General features: G+C 46.9%; 1 protein-coding gene across 11 annotated transcripts in view; it reads right to left on the bottom strand.

The window, feature by feature from the left end:
• ATXN2 (ataxin 2) overlaps window positions 1-26058 on the bottom strand; it is a 1121476-nt gene that overhangs the window by 578535 nt on the left and 516883 nt on the right. For all 11 annotated transcript variants that reach the window (XM_069214846.1, XM_069214840.1, XM_069214837.1 and 8 more), the window contains one exon: window positions 1270-1586. In XM_069214846.1, coding sequence (XP_069070947.1) covers window positions 1270-1586 — 317 coding nt within the window. The remainder of the gene's footprint in view (window positions 1-1269; window positions 1587-26058) is intronic.

The following is a 26058-nucleotide window of genomic DNA, read 5'->3' as shown; positions in this document are numbered from 1 at the left end:
ACATTTGCAGTGGACCCCAAATCCTGCCTGCTGGGGGTGAGGATGAGAGAAAAGAAACATAGACATCTACATAGGTTTGCAGATTTAGCGTACGTAATGTATAAAAGACTGATAGCTATGAATTGGAAAGCGCCCAGAGCACCAGAGTTGAAGGCATGGCGAGCTCTGACCTTACGCTGGACCCATACAGAATACCACATATTACGAAAGTTATCAGAGACGGGCCAACTACATACAGGATGCAAAACCTGGGAAATATTAGTAACTAAACTAGAGGCTAAAAACGATGAGCAACCACCATGAACTGGACAATTTCATAGAACCAGGGATAGGGTAGAACCCGCCCACTTCTAGCATCACATAGGAGATAGACGCACAAGCGCTATTAACACATAAGCAAGAGCAGACTCACACCGATTCTACAACCAGTGCGGATGAAACTAAATAATTTGTGCGGGGAGGCAGGCGAATAAGGGACATGCCAGGGGAGAATACACACACATCCATAAGTTGTCAGATATTACAAGGGAAAGTACAGGATGAGTATACAACAACAGTCTCGAATAATAACATAACCGCACTATACACCAACACAGATACCAATCCAATAGTCCCTACCATCACAAACATAATATGCGACATAAGGGAAGCACGTTGACAAGTTGTTGAATTGTTAATAATACAAGAATTATATTGCAAGACTCGGTTGTCCACCGCTGAATATATATACTGAGAGATGCAATTAGACCTAAGTTGTTTTTTAATGTAACATGTTATTACAGATCAACCAAATCCTATTATTGTACGAACAGAATTATTGTATAAATGGTCTGCATAGGAAATGTAATAAAACGTTTAAAAAAAAAAAAAAAAAAAAACGGAGGAGTTGGCACACTCATCAAGTCCTTTTTCCTGCAAGCAGGAAAGAAGAAACAGGGGTGTGGCAATACCCTGCTCAAAAACGGATGAAGTTAGTAGTGGTGTAAAATGTTATATGCCTCATTAAAGCTCTTCAAAATATTTCAATGTTCTGTTATTAAAGGCAAGTATATATATATATATATATATATATATATATATATATATATATATATATATATACACATACATACATATATACACAGTACTGATCCAGAAAGGGCATCGTGGTTGCAGAGAACTGTAACCTCATCACAAATTACCTGTGCCAATAATTTTGCTGAGGAAAACATGATTGATGCTTTCAATAGCAGATTAAGAAGTAGTTTATACACTAAGTAGTTTACTCACTCTGAGGAATTTTCTTTCTGCTCCTCCTTTTCATCTTTATCTTGTTTGATCCCCGGTCCTGACGTCTGTACACCTTGGGATGTAACCTCTGGCACTCTCTTCTGCTCAGAACCATTGCTAATTGACGGGGAAGTACTGGGACTACTTGGCTTGCTGCTGCTGCTACTACTGCTTGTGTTGGCATTACTGCTGCTTTCATTAACGTATTCTTTACTACCGGTGTCTCCAACTTTCTCTGTAAGGGGCTCTCTTGGTTTTTCTCCTTCACGATTCTTGTTCAGCAGCTGGTCCACGATCTCAGGTGTGGAGCTTGGTAACTGAAGGCAGAGCAAAATATCTAAATGTAAAAAGTTGAAACTCTAAAAGCACAGAATCTGATTTTGCAAAACGGTTCAGGGTTGTGTTGGTCCAGTAGGGCCAAGCCAGATATATCCAAAATTGGACACATTTTTATCAAATGAATCTACAGTCAGTGATCATCTTAAAATCTGGCACTGATCTTGCCCGTTTGTTCAAACGATTGCCATCACTTGAAATGCAGCCTTTAAATTGACATTAAATAAAGGATTTAAAGAATCACACAGTGGATTTTTACTGGAAACGTTCCTACTGGTAAAAGATATTATCCGTGATAAAACAGGCCATGCTTTCTCAAGGACGTTCAGAAGCCTTTGCATGTCTTGACGATTAAAATACATAAGATTGCACAAAAGCTGACTACGTTAATTTCCATTAGTAAGTCTCTCAATAAAAAGATAAATCAAGGGTGCCTAACATAGAAACAAGACACTATGAATGTCAATGTTTCAGGATAGACACTGGCTTTGTACATGAGGTCCCATTGGATTCAATGGATGTGAATTTATCCTTTTTGTATAACTAGAAGCTCTGGTATTGGTCCAGTTCTAAGGGATCTACATTCAAAACTCCCACAAAACATCATAATCAACTGAAAAATCTTAAAAAGGTGATTCATTTCTAATTACAAAAGATCTTTTAAGGATCTGCTTCTTCAGTAACTGATCAGAAAAGGATTGGCTTGGGAAACTGCCCCTCTCCCCTGCTCTGATTCTTGACCCATCATATTTATCTCTTCATATAAAATTAACAGCATTAATTGTAAAATGTATTTATGAACACAGGCAATTATTCAGTACAATACTTAACTGTAATGATGGATGGTTGCTGGATCTATGAATGGTGACAACTATATTCTCAATTCTGTACTTTTCATTTATGAGCACTAGGTCATTGGGTTCAAATTAAGCAAACAAAAATTATGACCTGCAGGAAGCATTGATCTGTAAAGCCCCAACAATGAAAACACAGTATTCGATCATGATGGGAGTAATCTACCAAATAACACTGATTTTGTGGCCCAACATATATTTAAGAGTCACATGGTTTGCACGCTCAACCTTCTTGGCTACCTGAGGAAGTACAAAAGGGAATTGTTGCACTCCATGTAACCTCTTAAAACATCAAGCATTATTTTTTAAAAAAAAAACAATGTTATAAATAAATAAATAAATAAATATGATAGATAGTGAGACAGATATCCACATACAAATATCTAGAGAAAAGGGCCTTACAATGGACACACTTGCCAAGACACTATATTGCTTCAACCAATCAAGAATTTGCTAGTGAGGTAATACTGATGAGCTCTTGAACAGTTCTTGAAATATTTCCTTGTTCTTGAATATTTAAAGGTATAATTTGCAGTGGCTTGCGTATAAAATCGTGAAACCTTAATACCCTTGCAGGTATTACCCTTTGCTCAAGCAACACACAGTGATTTTACTATGCAGCTATATTAATGAATGCATGCTGGCTGTGCCAAACGGTGAAGGGTTTAAGCTTCACTACTCTTCATAAACTAGGTCATGAGGTTGATACAAAAGTTAAGGATGTATGCTTTACATAAGGCTAAACGGCACTGGTTTCAAACATTACAACTTTGAATACGCAAAAGGTTGCAGGCAAAGGCTGCCAAAGCCAGATTGTTTAATTGATCAAATTTCCAAACACTGCCTTCAGTTCTTCAGCATACAAAATTATCATGAATTAGAAAGTGTTAGACAGCCCTACCGCCATGCCATTTGGTGAATGGGTGGCTGAGTAAAAAGGACTTTGCAGGTTTGAAACTAGTCAGCATAAACAGCAGGCAGCTTCAAATAGTTTATCACTGTTATATTTAATTGGCCATTTTCTTTTACTAAATGTCTTAATTCTAGAGCGTGGCAGGCTTGTAGGGATGATCAGTTAAAACTGTAACCTTCGAAAATAAAGAGAAGCATTTCCTTTTACAGCTTTAGTCTGCTGTAGCTTTGGAACAACTAGTACTGGTAGTTTGAGTTTGAGATCAGAGAGGAGGTAGGGTCTAACACTGAATTAACATATGAAAAATGAACTTTATTTTTGTTTTTGGAGACTCCAAATGGAATCAGACAACTCCACCTTTATATCCATTGTAGAGATTCAGACACACTTCCCCAGTACCATCCTAACTTTAGGGTTAAAAGTGACTCATACTACAAGATATAAAATATCCAGATGGTCTTTTTCGATGCCATTCATGACAAAAGTGAAGCTTATCATTTAAAGAGTGTTTAGACATGGCAGTTCCCTCCCCCAGAATACAAGTTTCCATTTCAGAGCCATTTATGTTTCCAACTTCATGGATTTAAAAAAAAAAAAAAAAAAAAAAAAAAAAAACACAGGAAAGGGCCACTCTGTTTTCTCATTTAGAAAACTTTGGAAGTGTTACCACTGAGAAATTTCACTACATGTGTCAACAGGTAGGAGAGACATAGCAGCTCCTCTCAGCATATGGAGGGTGAGTAATATCACTTTTACATGGCGATTCATGTCAAGTACGTTTTTTCTTACACTAGTGAAAAGCTATTATGAAGTCAGGTTTTTGGGGGGGTCGTATTTCCCTTTAGGTCTGTGTTTGCATCAATCATGCTTCTAGGTTTTCTTGCATTGGCAACATTAGACTAAACCAGAGTTGATGAATGTAGATAACAGGTCACTTACCTTCGGTAACGCCTTATTTGGTAGAAACATATTCTAGTTGCAGATTCCTTACCTTCAAATTTCCCCCAGATCCAGAGTTTTTTTTTCCTGTTGCACTACCCCTGCATGCCACCAGGTGGCATCGGTCAGGTCCGTGTCCATCATCTGGGTTATGCACGCCATATATGATGTCGCACAATTTATATAAGCACCACCCCGCCACACTGTCATCAGTTTCTTTTTCCGCTTTCCACGCAAGAAGCGTGGAGCCATGAAGAACACTGACCACTAGTGGGTCAAAACTAGGGCCCAGAAAGGTAAGTCCCTGTCCACAGAAATTTGCTCGCAGATTGGGGAGGGGGGTCGGTAAGCAAACTGCACCTAGAATATATCTCTACCAGATAAGGTATTAACCAAAGTAAGGAACCTGGCCATCTGATAGAGACTTCTAGTTGCAGATTCCTTACCTCAGAATAGATAGATACCCAAGCAATACCATCCTGGAGGAGGGTCTGTGAACTAAGATCATACAATTCGGTCCTGCAGGACCGAACCGGCAGAGTACCCGTCCCTTCTGACCTGACTGTCTAGGCTGTAGTGTTTGGTGAACATGGACAAGAATGCCCATGTTGCTGCCTGACGGATGTCCAGGACTGGAACTCAGTGTGCTAGCGCAGTGGTTGCAGCTGTTGCTCTGATAGGGTGAGCACGCAAACCCTCCAGGGGTTGGTTTTCAGCCAATGTGTAGCACATTTTAACACAGAGAACGAACCATCTAGAGTAGGTCCTCTTCTGCACTGCCAGACCTTTCTTCACACCCACATACACCATAAAGAGTTGTTCATCCACTCAGAACTCTTTGGTATGATCAAGGTAGAATACTAACACTCTTTTAGGGTCCAGGATAGAGGCTGAAAATCGGTATAATAGCCTGAATATCCTGGACTCGCCGCTTGGGAGGATAAGCCCAAAACTGCACCAAGTCCAGAAGAGCTCCCATTAAAGGAAGCATCTGAGAGGGAGTCAGGTGTGACTTCTGCACATTTATAGTGAACGCCAAGAAAGGCAGGAGGTCCACAATAGTGTGGAGGTGGGAGACGACAGCCTGAGGTGAGTTTGGTGGAGGGGGAGCCAAAATCCCCTAAACTGGGCAGATGGGCTGCAATCACCTTGGTGCGCTGTTAAGACCAAAGGGGAGAATGTTCAACTGAAAATGCTCGTGGCCTACCGTAAACCTTAAGTAACGTCTGTGGGCAGGCAGGACGGGAATATGGAAATAGGCATCCTGCAAGTCCAACGCTACCATCCAGTCTCCTGGGCAGATAGGACCAGAGCCAGAGTGGGCATTTTGAATTTCTCTGTCTTGATGAAGAGATTGAGGGATCAAAGGTCGACTATAATGTAGAGGCCATTGTCCTTTTTGAGCACCAGAAAGTAATGGGAATAACATCCATGACCTACTTCTGGCACAGAGACCCTCTCTATGGCTTCCTTGGCCAAGAACACCATAAGGTCCTCGCAGAGAAGAGCCAAGTGATCCTCTGTCATCCGATCATAGGATGGTGGCATGGTGGAGGGGAGGGAGGGAGTAGCCCCTTCAGATTATTTGCAAACCCCACCTGTCTGACATGATGGACTGCTAGCAGGGCAAGTGATGACGAATCCTGGCTCTGACTGGTTCCTGGTGAGCACCAGACTAGGAAGGTCCCCTGCCACGCAGATGTAGATGGGCATCCCTCCTGTAGCTAAGAAATGGGTTAAAAAGCACACTGAGTGGGGTGAGGAGCAGCTGCGAGGCCCAAGGACCTGGCCATAGCCCAGGACTCCTAAAGGGCTCGAGCGCCAAGTCTGCTTTGTCTCTGAAGACAAGGGTGCCATCAAAGGGCATGTCCATAAGGGTGGATTGGACATCCCCCGAAAAGCCAAATGTGTGGAGCCTCAAGGCCCCACCGTTGATGCAACCGATCTGCTTAGTGAGTCGGTCAAACCTAGCCCACATTGTATTATGAATTTCGCTGCATCTCACTCCTCAGCAACGGCTTTGGAGAGAATATACCAGGCAGTTCTCAGGACCTTGCTCTCGACCGAGAACGGGAGCAACATATCTGGTCAAGGAGGCATTTTGGACGGCTTATCTCCTCCATTTTTGTCCAGAGACATCTCAGGAGGCTTGCTTCAGTATGGTGGAATACAGAGACACCAAGCGGGTGGGATAACAAAGAGGGCCTTAAATTTGCATCCTCAGCTGGTGCGCTATACTATTAAGGGGTCTTTCTACCGGCCTTTGCCTGTCCACGCCATTCTCAGAATAAAAATTCACTAGCTATTTCCATATTACACAGTCTCAAACTGAAAGACTCAAAGCCCATTCCAAAAATAAGTCTTTTTTGGTTTAGGTTTAAAGTTGTGCGGTGCTGAAATGGCCTTCATCAACGCAGATTTTTTAAAAATCTGAGTGTTTATTGAATTGCAGGTTCCATACACAGCATAAGAGGAATACAAAAATAAAGATAAAAACAAGAGCGTGATGCATATCTGAATCTTATAACAATGCAGCATGGCATCCATTAAAAATGATGGTATGATACAGCGGTTCTCCCGACAGTCTGACATACAGTGAAAATAAAACAAGAGTTACAGGCAGTCATGTGTCAATGGGATCAGGAGTGGGACATATGCTAGCCAGGGACCTCCCTATCAAGGGAGCATACAGCAGCGTGCACATGGAACGTATCATTACTGGGAGGGGGGACGTTTAGAGGGCTGGTGACACCTTGGACCATGGCGGAATCCAGGAGTGAGGATAAGTAAGTAATGAAGAGCGGCCATATATCTACCAGGCAAGAGCCATGAGAAATCAACTTCCAATACTGCATAACCAGCTGTTGGATCGAGGGGGTGAGACAGGTCCCAATGCATTGCAACCATGCACTTTGCTAAAGCACACCAGGTGTTGCAAAATAACAAGTTACTTACCTTCAAGTAAGGCTACATCTGTAGAAACATATTTTAGTTGCAGATTCCTTACCTTAGAATTTCCCCAGGCATCAGACTGGATCTGGAATTTTTTCTTCAAGCAGTACCCCTATGCGTCGCCAGGTGGCATCGGTCGACTCCGCAGGAGTCGTTGGCGTCATGGTCACGTGATGATATTGTGGTTGTATACAGGCACCACCCAGACACACTGACGTCAGTTTCTTTTCACAACTTTCCACGCCAATAGCGCAGAGCCATGATGAACACTGAGAATGGTGTGCCAAAACTAGGGCCCTTGAAGGGAAGTTCCTGTCCCTAGAAATTAGTTCACAGAGCGGGGAGGATGGGTGGGCCAGTAAGGAATCTGCAACTAGAATATGTCTCTACCAGATATATCGTTACCGAAGGTAAGCAACTTGTCCATCTGATAGAGGCTTCTATTGCAGATTCCTTAACTTAGAATAGATACCCGAGCAATACCATCCCCAGTGGTGGGCTGCAAACTAAGATCACACCAAAAAGTCCTGCAAGACCGAACGGCTGAAGTAGCCGCCTCTGCGGACCTAACTATCCAGGCAGTAATGTTTAGTGAACATGTGCAGGGATACCCACGTCGCTGCCTGACAGATATCCAGGACTGAAACTCCGTGTGCTAACACTGTGGTAGCAGCAGTTGCTCCGGTGGAATGAGCAAGCTGGAATGAGCAAGCAAACCCTCAGGGGGTTGCTTTTTCGCCAAAGCGTAGCACATCTTGAGGCAGAGGACTACATTCTGAGGTGGTCCTCTTTTGCACCACGCTCCCTTTCTTTGCACCTACATAACCCACAGAGTTTATCGTCCACCTGGAAATCTTTGGTAAGATTTACGTAGAATGCCAACACTCTTCATAGATCCAGGCAGTGGAGTCTCTCCTCCGCATGAGAGGGATGTGGGGGTACATAAAAAGTAGACAGGATCTACTTGAAAAGGTGTCACCACTTTGGGAAGGAAGAAAGCCCTAGTACGAAGCACTACCGCCTCAGGATGGACAGCCAAAAGTGGTGGCTTCTAAGAGAGATCCTGGAGCTCATTCACTCTGCGAGGAGAGGTCATGGCAACCAAGAAGGCAGTTTTAACAGTCAAGAGTTGCAGGGGACAGTTGTGGAGCGGCTCGAAAGTACCACACATGAGATTTGGGAGGGCCAAGTTCAAATTCCACTGGGGCATTATGAACAGGATAGGAGGCAACATGTGGGTGAGTCCTTTAAAAAACCATCCAACAATGGGAGATTTGAACAGAGAAGGTTAGTCTGGCAGCCTTAAAAAGGCAGGGATGGCAGACAAATAACCCTTGAGGGTGCCCATAGAACAGCCATGCTGGGCAAAACAAAGAATGAAGAAGAGAACCTCCAAAAGAGGTGCAGAAAGGGGATCAACAGACTTGTTGATGCACAATGCCACAAATTTGTTTCAACGACAGGCGTATACCGTTTTGGTGGACGGACGCCTGGCTGCCAAGTTAACATCAGAGACTTCGGGCAGAAGGTCGAAAACTGTCAACTGCCGCTGCTCAATCTCCACACAAGGAGGCGGAGACTGGACAGGTTCAGGTGAAGGACCGTCCCCTCCTGCTGGGACAGAAGATCCTCCTAAAGATGCAGTCTGATCGGAGGATCAATAGCAATGTTCAATAGCTCAGGATATCAGACTCTTCGTGCCCAGTCCAGAGCCACCTGGATTACTTGGGCCCACTCGTGTCTGGTCTTCTTCAGAACTCTGGGCATAAGTGGTATTGGCGGGAACGCTTAAGGAGGCCTGAGCTCCACTCGTGACAAAAGAGTCACCGAGCAAGTGCTGCCATGGAAACTCCAACAAGCAAAACAGCTGGCATTGCACGTTCTCTGCAGATGCAAACAGTTCTAACCAAGGCTCTCAACACTATGGGGCTCATTGAAAAACTCAAAAGGAGATGGGATGTCCTCTTGCCATGCCTGCTTTTCGCCTACAGAGAGGTGCCACAGTAGGGAGTATGGTTTTTCCACCTTTGAGCTTCTGTTTAGCCATCCTGTAAGGGGACCACTGGCATTTGTGAAAGAAAGCTGGGAGAGACCTCTCCATGAGCCTAAACAAGATGTGGTGGACTGTATACTAGGCCTATGTTCAAGGATGGCAGAGTACATGGAAAAGGCAAGCAAAAACCTTGAGGCCAGCCAACAACTCCAGAGGTTGTCGTATGACCAAAAGGCTGCTATGGTTGAGTTTCAGCCAGGGCAGAAAGTCTGGGTTTTGGAGCCTGTGGCTCCCGGGGCACTTCAGGACAAATGTAGTGGCCCTTACCCAGTGCTAGAGAAAAAGAGTCAGGTCACCTACCTGGTGGACCTGGGCACTAGCAGGACCCCCAAGAGGGTGATCCATGTTAACAGCCTTAAACTCTATCATGACAGGGCAGGTGTAAGCATGTTAATGGTTACAGAAGAGGAACAGGAAGCAGAGAGTGAACCCCTCCCTGATCTCCTCTCCACTGACCCTAGGGATGGCTCAGTAGATGAAGTGACCTATTCAGACACCCTCTCTGGCCAACAACAAGCTGACTGCAGGAAGGTCCTCCAGCAGTTTGCTACGCTCTTTTCCTTGACCCCTGGCCAGACACACCTGTGGACCCATGATGTGGACACAGGAGACAGTATGCCTGTCAAGAATAAAATATTCAGACAGTCTGACCAAGCCAAAGAAAGCATCAGAGTGGAAGTCCACAAGATGCTGGAGTTAGGAGTGATAGAGCAATCTGACAGTCCCTGGGCTCCGAGACGTCCGAGAAGATCTGGCACCAAGAACAAACAGAGAGCAACCGCACCGCCCTCAAGCCTCCAGCCGCAAGCATCACCAGCTCATCCGAACCACCAAAAGAATATTCTACAAAGAACGAATTGACAACAGCAAGGCGCTCTTCAGCATCATCAAGGAACTCACCTAACCCAAGTCCTGCTCAGCCGATCCCCCCCCCCCCCTCCCCGGCCCCCATGCCAGCCAAATCATCGCTCCCCAGCTCTGTACCATCATCAACAGCTCCTTCAAAACAGCCACCTTCCCGGAGAACTGGAAATACGGCGAAGTCAACACCCTGCTCAAAAAACCCAAGGCCGACCCCAAAGACCTCAAGAATTACCGGCCCATCTCCCTACTCCCCTTCCCAGCGAAGGTCATCGAGAAGATAGTCAACAACCAACTATCTCCCTTCCTGGAGGACAACAGCCTACTCAACATCGCCCAATCCGGCTTCCGCAAGAACCACAGCAGCGAGACCACTCTCATTGCTGCTACCGACAACATCATGATCATGCTCGACAAAGGTGAAACTGTTGCCCTCATCCTACTTGACCTTTCGGCAGCCTTCGACACCGTCTGTCACCACACACTTCACACATTGTATTGTATTGTATTGTAATCGTATTTATATAGCGCTTACTACCCCTGACGAGGCGTCAAAGCGCTTTTCGATGAGTAGCACGCTACTCCGGAACCCAACAAGAATTAGTGATGGATTAGTATCGTTAAATAATGAGTACAGTTTTAGTATTATTATGAGTTAATTTGAGCCGTGGATATGAGAGTTTGTTAGTTAGACTGGAGTAATGGAGGGGTGGAGGAGGAAATAAATACAGAGGTGTTAATTGGGAGTATATCTTTCATTTACTCAACCCAAAGGCTTGGGATGAGTAAAGGGGGGTGGCGGGGGAAGAGTATGTGGAAGGGTTAGGGAGAGCATAGTAGCAGGGTGAGATGAATGCAGGAGAATTTAGTAGGGTTGTGTGGGAGGTCACAGAGGTAGAGTGAGGTTTGGTGAGTTAGATGTGGAGGGAAGAGCTTAGGCAGAGATATTTAGGAGATGAAAGTGGTAGAAGGGATTTGGGATGAGTCAGAGTGAGAATAGAGGATAGTTTGATAGAGACATGACATACGAGTGATGAGTAGATAAAAACCAGGAGCCATGCAATGATCCACGAACATGCCAAGCACAGAAACAACATATACACATACACATACACATACATACACACATACATACACACATAACCTACCAGCTGCCTTTATTCCCTAAACACGGAAGGTGCAAGTGTTTTGCTTAGGAATAGTACTGCTGTTTTCCCTACGCTGTGAACTGCGCTTCTGCTGAGCTAAGAGCATCTTTCTCAGTCATTTCCTAATTGAATGGATCTGCTTGTTCAGTGTGCATCGGTATGAGCTCTTGTCACTCTAGATGGGGTGTTGTTATTCATGGGAGTGAGGAAACAGGGCTGGGGTGTTCCCCTAACTGGCCTTGATTTTTCAAGCGTGCTTCCCTACTTAGGGGCTCGCTCCAAAGCAAAGAGATTAAAGAGGGTATCTGACCCCCTGGTTGAGTGGCTTTATGCCTAGAAAGAATGTGTCTCTGTCCCCAGTTGGATGAGCCTCGGTTTTCCCTAGCTAGAGAGGTATTTATTAAGTGAGGGTGGTATCCAGCTCAAGGGGCTCCAGCCTGAGCACGAGGGGCTCAAGGAGGGGTCAGGTCACCATGGCTCATATCTATGGGGTCTAGCCTGTAAAATTCTGCAATGCCCGTTCTTTCTCTTTGCATGCCCCCAAAATATGGAACTCCTGACCAGTAGTGCTTAGACTGCTCAACTCAGTCTGGCTTTGTAAGGTCTCCCTGAAATCTACTTTTGATTTGCCGGGCGTATGTGCTATTATTGTTAATATATTAATTTGTATATGAATTATAATACTAAATGTGTAACTTGACCCGCTTTGACGTATCATGGGGACTTGTTCGCGCCTTATCAAAAGTTCCAAAAATATATAAAATTTCTGAGTGTGTCTTTCCCGGTTCAAGTATAGGAAGGAGCCAGCATTTTGTCCTTTCCTCAACATCAGTTTCCTGAGGTACATTTTAGTCAGCAATGATGATGAATTCATGGAGAAAGTCTTTTGAAGGATTTTATAACTTTCAGGACACAGAACATATCTCTTGGTGACGGTTCCAGACTACACCCTCTAACTCAATGAGTTTGGAGCTCACACTAAGAAATGAGAGCAAAACAAAGACTAACATTCTGTATATTAAAGGGCCCCACACAGTAAAGTTAATAAAAAGCAACAATATGATTCCCAAGAAATAACCGCAAGTCCCAAACACAACTATTTACCTCTTATAGTCAGTCCAAATCAGAGCCAAGAATAAAGCTATTCCTGTGCAGATATTAGAAGTACAGGCAGAAGTTTTGTACTGGAATGGAGTTGTTTAACAACTAGCTGTGCTTTTGTGATTTCATAACACGTTCTTTCAGCTGGGGTCTGGGACCAGGTTGGGCTCATCACCAGGTGCAAACAGACTTGGTATGGAAGGAACAGTTGTGGACCTAGGCACCGAGGTAGAAGTTGGTATGGGCCCAGTAATGGATTCCATCAGATCAGAAGGCATCAGTGGTGAACCCAGTAGCAGAAGTCCAACAGTACCCCCACAAAGTGAAATCTTGTTGGATGAATTTAGGAGCAGAGCTCTGGATCCACATCAAAGGGTGCTGAAAGAAAAGACAGACCCCAGTGTGCAGGGGAACCGTTTATATATGGCTCCACTTCATCATTTCCGGGCAGCACTGAGTCACCACGGCACCACCCACTGACGTGTAAAAGCATCAACGGAAGATTTCTCCAGATGCAATTGGGAACCTGATGGTATCCTAAAGTTGAGTGATCTGCAGTCAGAAGTATCAAACAGAACTGCATAACTGTGCCCCTAGTGGTGCCAAAATGGCACTACTCCAAAAGCAGAAGAAAAAAACTAAGATTTCTGAAAAAGAACTACTGGCCACCTGCTTGAAAAAAAAAAAAAAAAAAAAAAGGACATCCTAATACATGGGTACGCAAACATTTCCACAAGGGCCAGAAACTATGGTCTGAGGTGTGCCCGAGGCCTGCATTAAAGCCAGCACGTGGGAGTGGGGCTCTGAGGGTGGTTAAAGTGAGTGTAGGAGCAAATAACTGATGTGTGGTCAGTGGTTCATGGTGGTATTGTGAGAGTCTCTTTCCACAGTGCCCTCTACATTAAGACTCTTGAAGAATCATATATTTGATTTGATTTGTGTCATTCTTTATCTGAAGTGCTATCCCTCTACAGCACCTTGGGGTAAACCATTCCACTTGCTATTATTACCTTGGAAGAGGCAAGTATAAAAAGGAAGTTACTTGATTATTAAACTGAAATTAAATACAATTGCACAATGTAAAACCAGAAAAACCTAAGATCAATCCTGGCTTCCCACTTGACCCAATTGTTCAATCCTAGGCGATTGCCTCATTTCACTTTGCCTCCCTTTTCTTCAATTCAACACAGAAGAGCAACTTGAAATTTATGAGCTCATTATATATGCTGGACAAACCTCTCGAGTTTGATCTAATAACTATAATGTTGTCTATGTACAGGGAGTGCAGAATTATTAGGCAAGTTGTATTTTTGAGGATTAATTTTATTATTGAACAACCACCATGTTCTCAATGAACCCAAAAAACTCATTAATATCAAAGCTGTATATTTTTGGAAGTAGTTTTTAGTTTGTTTTTAGTTTTAGCTATGTTAGGGGGATATCTGTGTGTGCAGGTGACTATTACTGTGCATAATTATTAGGCAACTTAACAAAAAAAAATATATACCCATTTCAATTATTTATTATTACCAGTGAAACCAATATAACATCTCAACATTCACAAATATACATTTCTGACATTCAGAAACAAAACAAAAACAAATCAGTGACCAATATAGCCACCTTTCTTTGCAAGGACACTCAAAAGCCTGCCATCCATGGATTCTGTCAGTGTTTTGATCTGTTCACCATCAACATTGCGTGCAGCAGCAACCACAGCCTCCCAGACACTGTTCAGAGAGGTGTACTGTTTTCCCTCCTTGTACATCTCACATTTGATGATGGACCACAGGTTCTCAATGGGGTTCAGATCAGGTGAACAAGGAGGCCATGTCATTAGATTTCCTTCTTTTATACCCTTTCTTGCCAGCCACGCTGTGGAGTACTTGGACGCGTGTGATGGAGCATTGTCCTGCATGAAAATCATGTTTTTCTTGAAGGATGCAGACTTCTTCCTGTACCACATGCCTCCACGACACTGGAATCTGCCACAAGGCCCTGGACTGGATCACATCCTTCATCTCCGGCAGAACTCAGAGTCTGCCTCCCTCCGTTCCTGTCAAAAGCCACCAAGACCATCTGCAGAGTACCACAAGGATCCTCTCTCAGCCCCCACCCTTTTCAACGTCTACATGGCACCACTCACACACATCGTCCGATCCCACGGCCTTAACATCGTCTCCTACACAGACGACACACAACTGATCCTCTCACTCACGAAGGACCCCGCCACCGCCAAGACCAACCTCCACAACGGACTTCACGCCATCGTCAACTGGATGGAGGCTAGACGCCTCAAACTGAACTCTGATAAGACAGAGATCGTCATCTTCGGCTCCAACAAATCAGCATGGGACGACTCCTGGTGGCCTACCACTCTAGGAGCCGCTCCAACTCCCACCACCCACGCATGCAACCTCGGCTTCATACTGGACGCTCACTAAGACCCAGCAAGTCAACGCCATCTCATCCTCATGTTTCAACACCCTCCGTATGCTTCACAAGACCTTCAGATGGATCCTCATTGAAACCAGGAGAACTGTCACCCACGCCCTCATTAGCAGTAGACTGGACTACGGCAACGCACTCGACGAAGGAACAACGGCCAAGCTCCAGAGAAAACTTCAGCGCACTCAGAACGCCTCAGCACGACTCATCCTTAACCTCCCTCGCCACAAACACATCTCAGCCCACTTCAGAGACCTCCATTGGCTCCCTGTCAACAAAAGGATCATCTTCAAACTCCTGATCCACGCTCACAAGGCTCTCCACAACGCCAGCCTTGCCTACCTCAACGAGTGTCAACTTCCACGTCCCCACACGCCAGCTCTGCTCCGCCAACCACGCCCTCGCCACCATCCCCCGCATCCACCGTACCACAGCCGGCGGCAGATCCTTCTCCCACCTCGCCGCCAAGACCTGGAACTCCCTCCTTATCAACCTACATCTGACCCAGGACCTTCAGGAAGCATCTCAAGACCTGGCTTTTCGAGCAGTAGCCCTCCCCCCCTCCCCCCCCAAGCGCCTTGAGACCCTACCGGGTGAGTAGCGCACTTAAAAAATATTGACTGATTGATTGACTGATTGGGCTAGCCCAGTGACCTTGGTCCCCAAACCTCACACCAAAGATGGCAAGAAAGAGATGAGGTTTTGTGTGGACTACAGAGCGCTCAACGCTGTCACCAAGACAGATGCTCACCCCATCCCCCCCACCCCAGGGCAGATGAGCTCATAGACAAATTAGGTGCAGCCAAATTCTTAAGTAACTTTGACTTGACAGCAGTGTACTGGCAAATCAAAATGGCACCTGGACCAAAACAAAAGACAGCATTCTCTAGACCTGATGGGCATAATCAGTTTACTGTTATGCCCTTTGGCTTAAGGAATGCCCCAGCCACCTTCCAAAGGTTGGTGAATCAAGTCCTTTAGTGCAGCATATCTAGATGATATTGCTGTCTTTAGCTCCACCTGGCAGGATGACCTGGTCCACCTGAGGAAGGTTTTGCAGCAGGCCTCTCTATCAAGGCATCTAAATATCAGATATGGCAGGAAACTGTGGTTCACTTGGGACACCTTGTAGGTGGAGGCCAAGTTCAGCCACTCCAACCCAAAATCCAGACTATTCTGGACTGGGAAGCTACAAAAACCCAGACTCATGTCAGGGCATTCCTTGGCTTGACTGGGTACTACAGGAGGTTTGTGAAGGGATTAGGATCCATAGTGACACCCCTCACAGAACTGACTTCTAAAACAAATGCCAAAAAAAGTTAACTGGACCTTGAAATGTCAAAAGGCCTTTGACACCCTGAAGCAAGCTATGTGTCCAACACCAGTTTTGAAAGCTCCAGAATATTCAAAGCAGTTCATTGTACAGACTGATGCCTCTGAGCATGGGATAGGAGCAGTACTGTCCCAAACAAATGATGATGGCCTTGACCAGCCTGTTGCTTTTATTAGCAGGGAGTAGCGTTGGAGTGCCATTGAAAGGGAGGCCTTTGCTGTGGTTTGGTCCCTGAAGAAGTTGAGACCATACCTTTTTGGTTCACTTCACAGCTCAAACTGACCACAGACCTCTCAGATGGCTGATGCAAATGAAAGGAGAAAACCCTAAACTGTTGAGGTGGTCCATATCCCTACAGGGAATGGACTTTGTAGTGGAACACAGACCTGGGACTGCCCATGCCAATGCTGATGGCCTTTCCAGGTTCTTCCACTTAGACAATGAGGACTCTCTTGGGAAAGGTTAGTCTCATCCTCTTTCGTTTTGGGGGGAGGGAGGGAGATTGTGTAAGTAAATGCCTCTTTGGCATGGTTACCACCCCCTTGACGTTTTGCCTTTTGTCGATGCCAGTTATTAATGAAAGTGTACTGGGACCCTGCTAACCAGGCCCCAGCACCAGTGTTCTTTCCCTGAACCTTTTACTTTGTTCTCACAATTGGCACAGCCCTGGAAAACAGATAAGTCCTTGTAAATAGTACCCCTGATTCCAAGGGCCCTGTGGCCAGGGAAGGTCTCTAAGGGCTATAGCATGTATTATGCCACCCTGGGGACCCCTCACTCAGCAGATGCACACTGCCTCACAGCTTGTGTGTGCTGGTGGGGAGAAAAAGACTAAGTCGACATGGCACTCCCCTCAGAGTGCTATGCCCTTAACCCACTGCCTGTGGCATAGGTAAGTCACCCCTCTAGCAGGCCTTACAGCTCTAAGGCAGGGTGCACTATACCAAAGGTGAGGGCATAGTTGCATGAGCACTATACCCCTACAGTGTCTAAGCAAAACAGACATTGTTCGTGCAGGGTAGCCATAAAGAGTATATGGTCTGGGAGTCTGTCAATTACAAACTCCACAGTTCCATAATGGCTACACTAAAATCTGGGAAGTTTGGTATCAAATTTCTCAGCACAATAAATGCTGATGCCAGTGTGGAATTTATTGTACAATACACCGAGAGGGCATCTTAAAGATGCCCCCTGAATACCAGTCCGACTCCTAGCGCTAGGCTGACCAGTTTCTGCCAGCCTGCCACTACCAGACAAGTTTCTTGTCACATGGGGTGAGTGCCTTTGTCACTCTGTGGCCAGGAACAAAGCCTGCACTGGGTGGAGGTGCTTCTCACCTCCCCCTGCAGGAACTGTAACACCTGGCTCTGAGCCTCAAAGGCTCCTGCCTATTGTTACAGCACCCTTGGACATCCCAGCTAATGGAGATGCCCGTCCATCCGGACACAGCCCCCACTTTTGGCGGCAAGTACGGAGGAGATAATGAGAAAAACAAGGAGACGCCGCCATCCAGTCAGGACAGCTACTAAGGTGCCCTGAGCTGAGGTGACCCCTGCCAATAGAAATCCTCCATCTTGAGTTTGGAGGATTCCCCCAATAGGAATAGGGATGTGCCCCCCTCCCCTCAGGGAGGGGGCACAAAGAGGGTGTAGCCACCCTCAAGGACAGTAGCCATTGGCTACTACCCCCCAGACCTAAACACCCCCCTAAATTTATTATTTAGGGCGACCCTGAACTCAGGAAATCAGATTCCTGCAACCTGAAGAAAGAAGGACTGCTGACCTGAAAGCCCTGCAGAGACGACAGAGACACCACCTGACTTGGCCCCAGCCCTACCGGCCTGTCTCCAGATTCAAAGAACCTGTACAGCGACGCATCCGACGGGAGCAGCGACCTCCGAGGACTCAAGAGAACTGCCCTGCACCTAAAGGAACCTCCAGAGAACAGCTGCAGTGTTCAGAAACTGCAACAACTTTGCAACTTGAAAAGTAACTTTTAAAAAGACGCCACTTCCCGCCCCGGCTCGAGTTCCTGAGTCGACCTCCTAGCACCCCCACAGCGACGCCTGCAGAGAGGATTCAGAGGCTCCCTCTGACCACAACTGCCTGGTAGCAAAGGAACCGGACACCTGGCCCAAGCACTGCACCTGCAGCCCCCAGGACCAAGAGGAACCACCTACCAGTGAAAGAGTGACCAGCAGGCAGCCCTCATCCTAGCCCAGTCGGTGGCTGGCCCCAGAAGCCCCTCTGTGCCCTGCCTGCATCGCCTAAGTGACCCGGGGTCTCTCCATTGCTTTCAATAGCAAACCAGATGACTACTTTGCCTACTGTACCAGGCTGCCTCTGTGTCGCTGAGGGTGTGTTTTGTGGGCTTGTGTGTGCCCCCCCAAGTGCTCTACAAAACCCCCCTGGTCTGCTCCCCGAGGACGCAGGTACTTACCTGTAAGCAAACTAGGACCAGAGGACCACTGTTCTCCATAGGCGCCTGTGTTTTTTGGGCCCTCCTTTGACCTCTGCACCTGACCGGCCTTGTGTTGCTGGTGCTGTGGTGGTGCTGGTGCTGTGGCTTTGGGGTTGCCTTGAACCCCCAACGGTGGCTGCCTATGCCCAGGAGACTGACTCTAAGTGCTTTACTTACCTGAGAAACCTAACCAAACTTACCTCCCCCAGGAACTTGATTTTTGCACTGTGTCCACTTTTAAAATAGCTTATCGCCATTTTACCCAAAACTGTATACTACTGTTTTAAATCGAAGTTCTATACTTAACTGTGTGAAGTACCTTGCATTTTATATACTTACCTCAAATCCTGCATCTTGTGGTTCTAAAATAAATTAAGAAAATATATTTTTTCTATATAAAACCTACTGGCCTGGATTTAAGTCTTTGAGTGTGTGTTCCTCATTTATTGCCTGTGTGTCTACAACAAATGATCAACCCTGAGCCCAGGGGAGCCCATAGAGAACGGAATCGGCATTGAGCGATGTTGTTCTGGCTCCGGGTTGTCGGGTATGAGGATGGGATCGACGTAGATTTTGGGCCCAACCGATATCTGGAGAGTCGACGTCTGACCCGACGCCGGGGAAGGTCGCCGTGGCACGACCGGCATCAGGACAGATCCAAGATAGGATCCAGAGGGGCCCTCCGGGGCCGTGGCCGAAGCCGACGACTTTAAACTCGAGGAGGCCCCCACCGACTCACCTGTCTCCGAGGGCACCGAAGGTGGGTCGGTCAGCCCAAAAATGAGGCGCACTTCCTCAGAAAATTATTTAAGCTAGGCAGGGGTGGCTCCGGCTCCAGGGAAGTCCGGGAAGCGCAGAGCCGACCCAGATGAAGGCTCTGATGACTGGGCCTAGAGCGTCAACGCTTTTCCCATGTCGCATCATCCGAGTGACGGGGTGAAGTCGAAGAACGATTGTCCTTCTTCGACTTCTTTTTGTGACCCAAATGTCCTGATGACTTGGAGTAGGAGGAGTGATGGTGACTGGCGGGCAGCCATGAGCTTTAGGGACCGCTCCCTCAAAGATTTTGGGTTCATGGCCTGACACTCTGAGCACGACTTCAGGTCGTGATCGCACTCCAGGCACCTCAGACACACGAGGTGTGGATCCATCACCGATATAGTTCAGTGAAAGGAGTCGCAGGGCTTGAATCCTGTCTTTTGGGACATCCCTCAACGCATCCACGAACTCGTCAAAGAACTTTGACAAAAGTGTCAACGTAGTCAAAAAATAAATAAAAAAATGACTGAGGTAGCTCTCTCCAGATCTGCGCATAGGCTGGCCAGGAGAGAAAATAACTGACGCGCTGGGGTGGCGCCTATATACGACCTCAATGTCATCAAGGCAAACACAATGGCAACAACGCCCACGGAGTCAATCGACGCCACGCAGAGGTACTGCGTGAAAAAAAATCTCCAGATCCAGTCTGACCAGGAAATTCAAAGATAAGGAATCTGCAACTAGATGTCTCTATCAGATATCTATTGTTATTGCACTATTTTCTACTGCTTTGTATGCTCACTACTGACAACTATGGTGGATATAATAGTGTGTTTATTCACCTACTACTAGAGTATTGCCTATAAAGTATTTTAGTATTTGAGTCACTAAAATAAAGTACCTTTATTTTTGTGACAGTGTGTGGTTCTTTCATGAGTGTAATTGCTGTGTGACTATAAGTGGTATTGCATGAGCTTTGAATGTCTCCTAGATAATCCTTGGCTACCTCTAGAGAGCCTGGCTTCCTAGACACTGACTACACCTTACTAATAGTGATATCTAGACCTGGGATAGGGTGATAACACTATAGATGCTCACCACACACCAGGCCAGCTTCCTAAGCTCACTCCCCCCATTTACACTGCGCATGGCAGTTTGGCTGGCTGTCTTGAGACGGTGAGCCTCACATGTGTAGTGTAAACCTCTCCACTAAGGAGAGCAGGCGAAGGCCCTGTGCCTTTTGGAGCGACAAGGCAGCCTGCTCCAGCCAACCCTGGCACTGATCTCATGCTGCTTATCTGCAGCATGAAAGCAGTATCGGGATTTCAAGAGGTGGATCTCCCTGAAGCTCCAGGAAGTGCTGTCATGCTGACTGGATGACGACGACGAGCAGAAGGAGAGTGGATATATATGGAAAATGTCACTTATCCAGTGTACATCTGTTTGTGGCATTTTCCGCTGCAGATTCACATGCTGTGCACTGTTCCTGTCATCTAGTGCTGGGCTCGGAGTGTTACAAGTTGTTTTTCTTCGAAGAAGTCTTTTCGAGTCACGGGACCGAGTGACTCCTCCCTTTCGGCTCCATTGCACATGGGCATCTACTCCATCTTAGATTGTTTTCCCGCAGAGGGTGAGGTAGGAGTAGTAGAATGAGAATAGTAGAGATGTCCATGCAATGGAATAGATATGTATGTACATAGTTTGTGCTAAAGGAATATTTATTTACAAATTGTAAGGAAATGCCTCCTTGGCATGGTAACCCCCTAACTTTTTGCCTTTGCTGATGCCAAGTTATGTTTTGAAAGTGTGCTGAGGCCTGCTAACCAGGCCCCAGCACTAGTGTTCTTTCCCTAACCTTTGTCTCCACAACTGCCACACCCTGGCATCCAGGTAAGTCCCTTGTAACTGGTACCCCTTGTACCAAGGGCCCTGATGCCAGGGAAGGTCTCTAAGGGCTGCAGCATGTCTTATGCCACCCTGGGGACCCCTCACTCAGCACAGACACACTGCTGGCCAGCTTGTGTGTGCTGGTGGGGAGAAAATTACTAAGTCGACATGGCACTCCCCTCAGGGTGCCCTGCCAACCTCACACTGCCTATGGCATAGATAAGTCACCCCTCTAGCAGGCCTTACAGCCCTAAGGCAGGGTGCACAATACCATAGGTGAGGGCATAGGTGCATGAGCAGTATGCCCCTACAGTGCCTAAGCAAAACATTAGACATTGTAAGTGCAGCATAGCCATAAGAGTATATGGTCTGGGAGTCTGTCATACACGAACTCCACAGCACCATAATGGCTACACTGAAAACTGGGAAGTTTGGTATCAAACTTCTCAGCACAATAAATGCACACTGATGTCAGTGTACACTTTATTGTGAAATACAACCCAGAGGGCATCTTAGAGATGCCCCCTGAAAACATACCCGACTTCCAGTGTGGGCTGACTAGTTTTGCCAGCCTGCCACACACCAGACATGTTGCTGGCCACATGGGGGGAGTGCTTTTGTCACTATGTGGATAGTAACAAACCCTGTACTGGATGGAGGTGATTCTCACCTCCCACTGCAGGGACTGTAACACCTGGTGGTAAGCCTCAAAGGCTCACCCCCTTTGTTACAGCGTCACACGGCATCCCAGCTAGTGGAGATGCCCGCCCCCGCCGGCCACAGCCCCACTTTTGGCGGCAAGGCCGGAGGAGATAATGAGAAAAACAAGGAGGAGTCACTGGCCAGTCAGGACAACCCCTAAGGTGTCCTGAGCTGAGGTGACACTGACTTTTAGAAATCCTCCATCTTGCAGATGGAGGATTCCCCCAATAGGATTAGGGATGTGCCCCCCTCCCCTCAGGGAGGAGGCACAAAGAGGGTGTAGCCATCCTCAGGGCTAGTAGCCATTGGCTACTAACCCCCCAGACCTAAACACACCCCTAAATTGAGTATTTAGGGCCCCCGAGAACCAAGCAAGATAGATTCCTGCAACCTGAAGACGAAGAAGGACTGCTGACCTGAAGCCCTGCAGAGAAGACGGAGACACCAACTGCTTTGGCCCCAGCCCTACCGGCCTGTCTCCCCACTTCAAGAAAAACTGCAACAGTGACGCGTCCCCCAGGGTCCAGCGACCTCTGAAGCCTCAGAGGACTACCCTGCATCTAAAAGGACCAAGAACTCCCGAGGACAGCGGCCCTGTTCCACAAAGACTGCAACTTTGCAACAAAGAAGCAACTTTTAAAGACCACACGTTTCCCGCCGGAAGCGTGAGCCTTTCCACTCTGCACCCGATGCCCTCGGCTCGACCTGCGGAGAACCAACACTACAGGGAGGACTCCCCGGCCTATGGCATAGATAAGTCACCCCTCTAGCAGGCCTTACAGCCCTAAGGCAGGGTGCACAATACCATAGGTGAGGGCATAGGTGCATGAGCAGTATGCCCCTACAGTGCCTAAGCAAAACATTAGACATTGTAAGTGCAGCATAGCCATAAGAGTATATGGTCTGGGAGTCTGTCATACACGAACTCCACAGCACCATAATGGCTACACTGAAAACTGGGAAGTTTGGTATCAAACTTCTCAGCACAATAAATGCACACTGATGTCAGTGTACACTTTATTGTGAAATACAACCCAGAGGGCATCTTAGAGATGCCCCCTGAAAACATACCCGACTTCCAGTGTGGGCTGACTAGTTTTGCCAGCCTGCCACACACCAGACATGTTGCTGGCCACATGGGGGGAGTGCTTTTGTCACTATGTGGATAGTAACAAACCCTGTACTGGATGGAGGTGATTCTCACCTCCCACTGCAGGGACTGTAACACCTGGTGGTAAGCCTCAAAGGCTCACCCCCTTTGTTACAGCGTCACACGGCATCCCAGCTAGTGGAGATGCCCGCCCCCGCCGGCCACAGCCCCACTTTTGGCGGCAAGGCCGGAGGAGATAATGAGAAAAACAAGGAGGAGTCACTGGCCAGTCAGGACAACCCCTAAGGTGTCCTGAGCTGAGGTGACACTGACTTTTAGAAATCCTCCATCTTGCAGATGGAGGATTCCCCCAATAGGATTAGGGATGTGCCCCCCTCCCCTCAGGGAGGAGGCACAAAGAGGGTGTAGCCATCCTCAGGGCTAGTAGCCATTGGCTACTAACCCCCCAGACCTAAACACACCCCTAAATTGAGTATTTAGGGCCCCCGAGAACCAAGCAAGATAGATTCCTGCAACCTGAAGACGAAGAAGGACTGCTGACCTGAAGCCCTGCAGAGAAGACGGAGACACCAACTGCTTTGGCCCCAGCCCTACCGGCCTGTCTCCCCACTTCAAGAAAAACTGCAACAGTGACGCGTCCCCCAGGGTCCAGCGACCTCTGAAGCCTCAGAGGACTACCCTGCATCTAAAAGGACCAAGAACTCCCGAGGACAGCGGCCCTGTTCCACAAAGACTGCAACTTTGCAACAAAGAAGCAACTTTTAAAGACCACACGTTTCCCGCCGGAAGCGTGAGCCTTTCCACTCTGCACCCGATGCCCTCGGCTCGACCTGCGGAGAACCAACACTACAGGGAGGACTCCCCGGCGACTGCGACCCTGTGAGTAGCCAGAGTTGACCAACTGGGCCCCCCCAGCAACACCTGCAGAGGGAATCCAGAGGCTCCCCCTGACCGCGACTGCCTGTGTCAAAGAACCCAACGCCTGGGAAACACACTGCACCCGCAGCCCCTAGGACAAGAAGGATCCGACCTTCTGTGCAGAAGCGACCCCCAGGTGGCCCTCTCCCTTGCCCAGGTGGTGGCTACCCGAGGAGCCCCCCCCCCCCTTGCCTGCCTGCTTTGCTGAAGAGACCCCTGGGTCTCCCATTGAAACCTATTGTAAACCCAATGCCTGTTTGCACTCTGCACCCGGCCGCCCCTGTGCCGCTGAGGGTGTACTTTCTGTGCTGACTTGTGTCCCCCCCCCCGGTGCCCTACAAACCCCCCCTGGTCTGGCCTCCGAAGTCGCGGGTACCTACCTGCTGGCGGACTGGAACCGGGGCACCCCCTTCTCCATTGAAGCATATGCGTTTTGGGCACCACTTTGACCTCTGCACCTGACTGGCCCTGAGCTGCTGGTGTGGTAACTTTGGGGTTGCCCTGAACCCCCAACGGTGGGCTACCTTGGACCCAACTTTGAACCCTGTAGGTGTTTTACTTACCTGCAAAAACTAACCAAAACTTACCTCCCCCAGGAACTGTCGAAAATTGCACTGTCTAGTTTTAAAATAGCTTATTGCCATTTTTGCTAAAACTGTACATGATATTGTTTTGATTCAAAGTTCCTAAGATACCTGAGTGAAATACCTTTCATTTGGAGTATTACTTGTAAATCTTGAACCTGCGGTTCTTAAAATAAACTAAGAAAATATATTTTTCTATGTAAAAACCTATTGGCCTGGAATTGTCTTTTGAGTGGGTGTTCCTCATTTATTGCCTGTGTGTGTACAACAAATGCTTAACACTACCCTCTGATAAGCCTACTGCTTGACCACACTACCACAAAATAGAGCATTAGAATTATCTCTTTTTGCCACTATCTTACCTCTAAGGGGAACCCTTGGACTTTGTGCATGCTATTTCTTACTTTGAAATAGTACATACAGAGCTAACTTCCTACACATATATATACAATTTCTAATTACAACTTAAACGGCTACAGGCTCCCGGGGAGGTGGAAGTGCGCATGTGACTCTGCAGCGGAACATGCCACTAACAGATGTACACTGGGTAAGTGACATTTTCCGTTCGATGGCATGTGTAGCTGCAGATACGCATGCTGTGCATAGACCACAAAGCAGTAATCCTCCCAAAAGCGGTGGTCAGCCTGCAGAAGTTGAAGTTGTTTGAAATAATGTTCTAAGTACAGCCTGTCCCACTGTGGCCTGTTGTGTTGCTAACACATGTACACAGTAGTGTTTGGTAAACGTATGAGGTGTGGACCAAGTGGCTGCCTTACAAATCTCTGTCATTGGTATGTTACCTAGAAAGGCCATTGTTGCTCCTTTCTTCCTAGTGGAGTGTGCCTTTGGTGTAATGAGGAGCTCTCTTTTAGCTTTTAGGTAATATGTTTGTATGCATTTGACTATCCATCTGGCTATGCCCTGTTTGGATATAGTGTTACCGGTATGGAGTTTTTGGAAAGCCACGAACAATTGTTTATTTTTACGAAATGTTTTTTTTCTGTCTATATAGTACACAAGTGCTCTTTTTATGACTAATGTATGCAGTGCCCTTTCTGCTACTGAGTCTGGCTGTGGGAAGAAGGCTGGGAGCTCCACAGTTTGGTTTAAATGAAACGGTGAGATGACTTTTGGCAAAAATGTTGGATTTGTGCGGAGAACTATTTTACGTTTGTGTACTTGTATAAAGGGCTCTTCGATAGTGAACGCTTGTATTTCACTAACTCTTCGTAGTGAAGTGATGGCAACTGGAAATGCTACCTTCCAAGTTAAGAATTGGATTTGGCAAGAGAGCATGGGTTCAAAAGTTGGACCCATGAGTTGTGTAAATACAATATTAAGGTTCCACGAGTACTGGTGGGGTTCTTGGAGGTATGATCCTTTTTAATCCTTCCATAACTGGTATTCTAAAGAGTGATTTTGCGTGTTTA

Source organism: Pleurodeles waltl, chromosome 11 (assembly GCF_031143425.1).
Source record: "Pleurodeles waltl isolate 20211129_DDA chromosome 11, aPleWal1.hap1.20221129, whole genome shotgun sequence".
In the NCBI taxonomy this organism is placed as follows: domain Eukaryota; kingdom Metazoa; phylum Chordata; class Amphibia; order Caudata; family Salamandridae; genus Pleurodeles; species Pleurodeles waltl.
The sequence above is the reverse complement of the archived record's forward strand: the minus strand, read 5'-3'. Positions and strand labels throughout refer to the sequence as shown.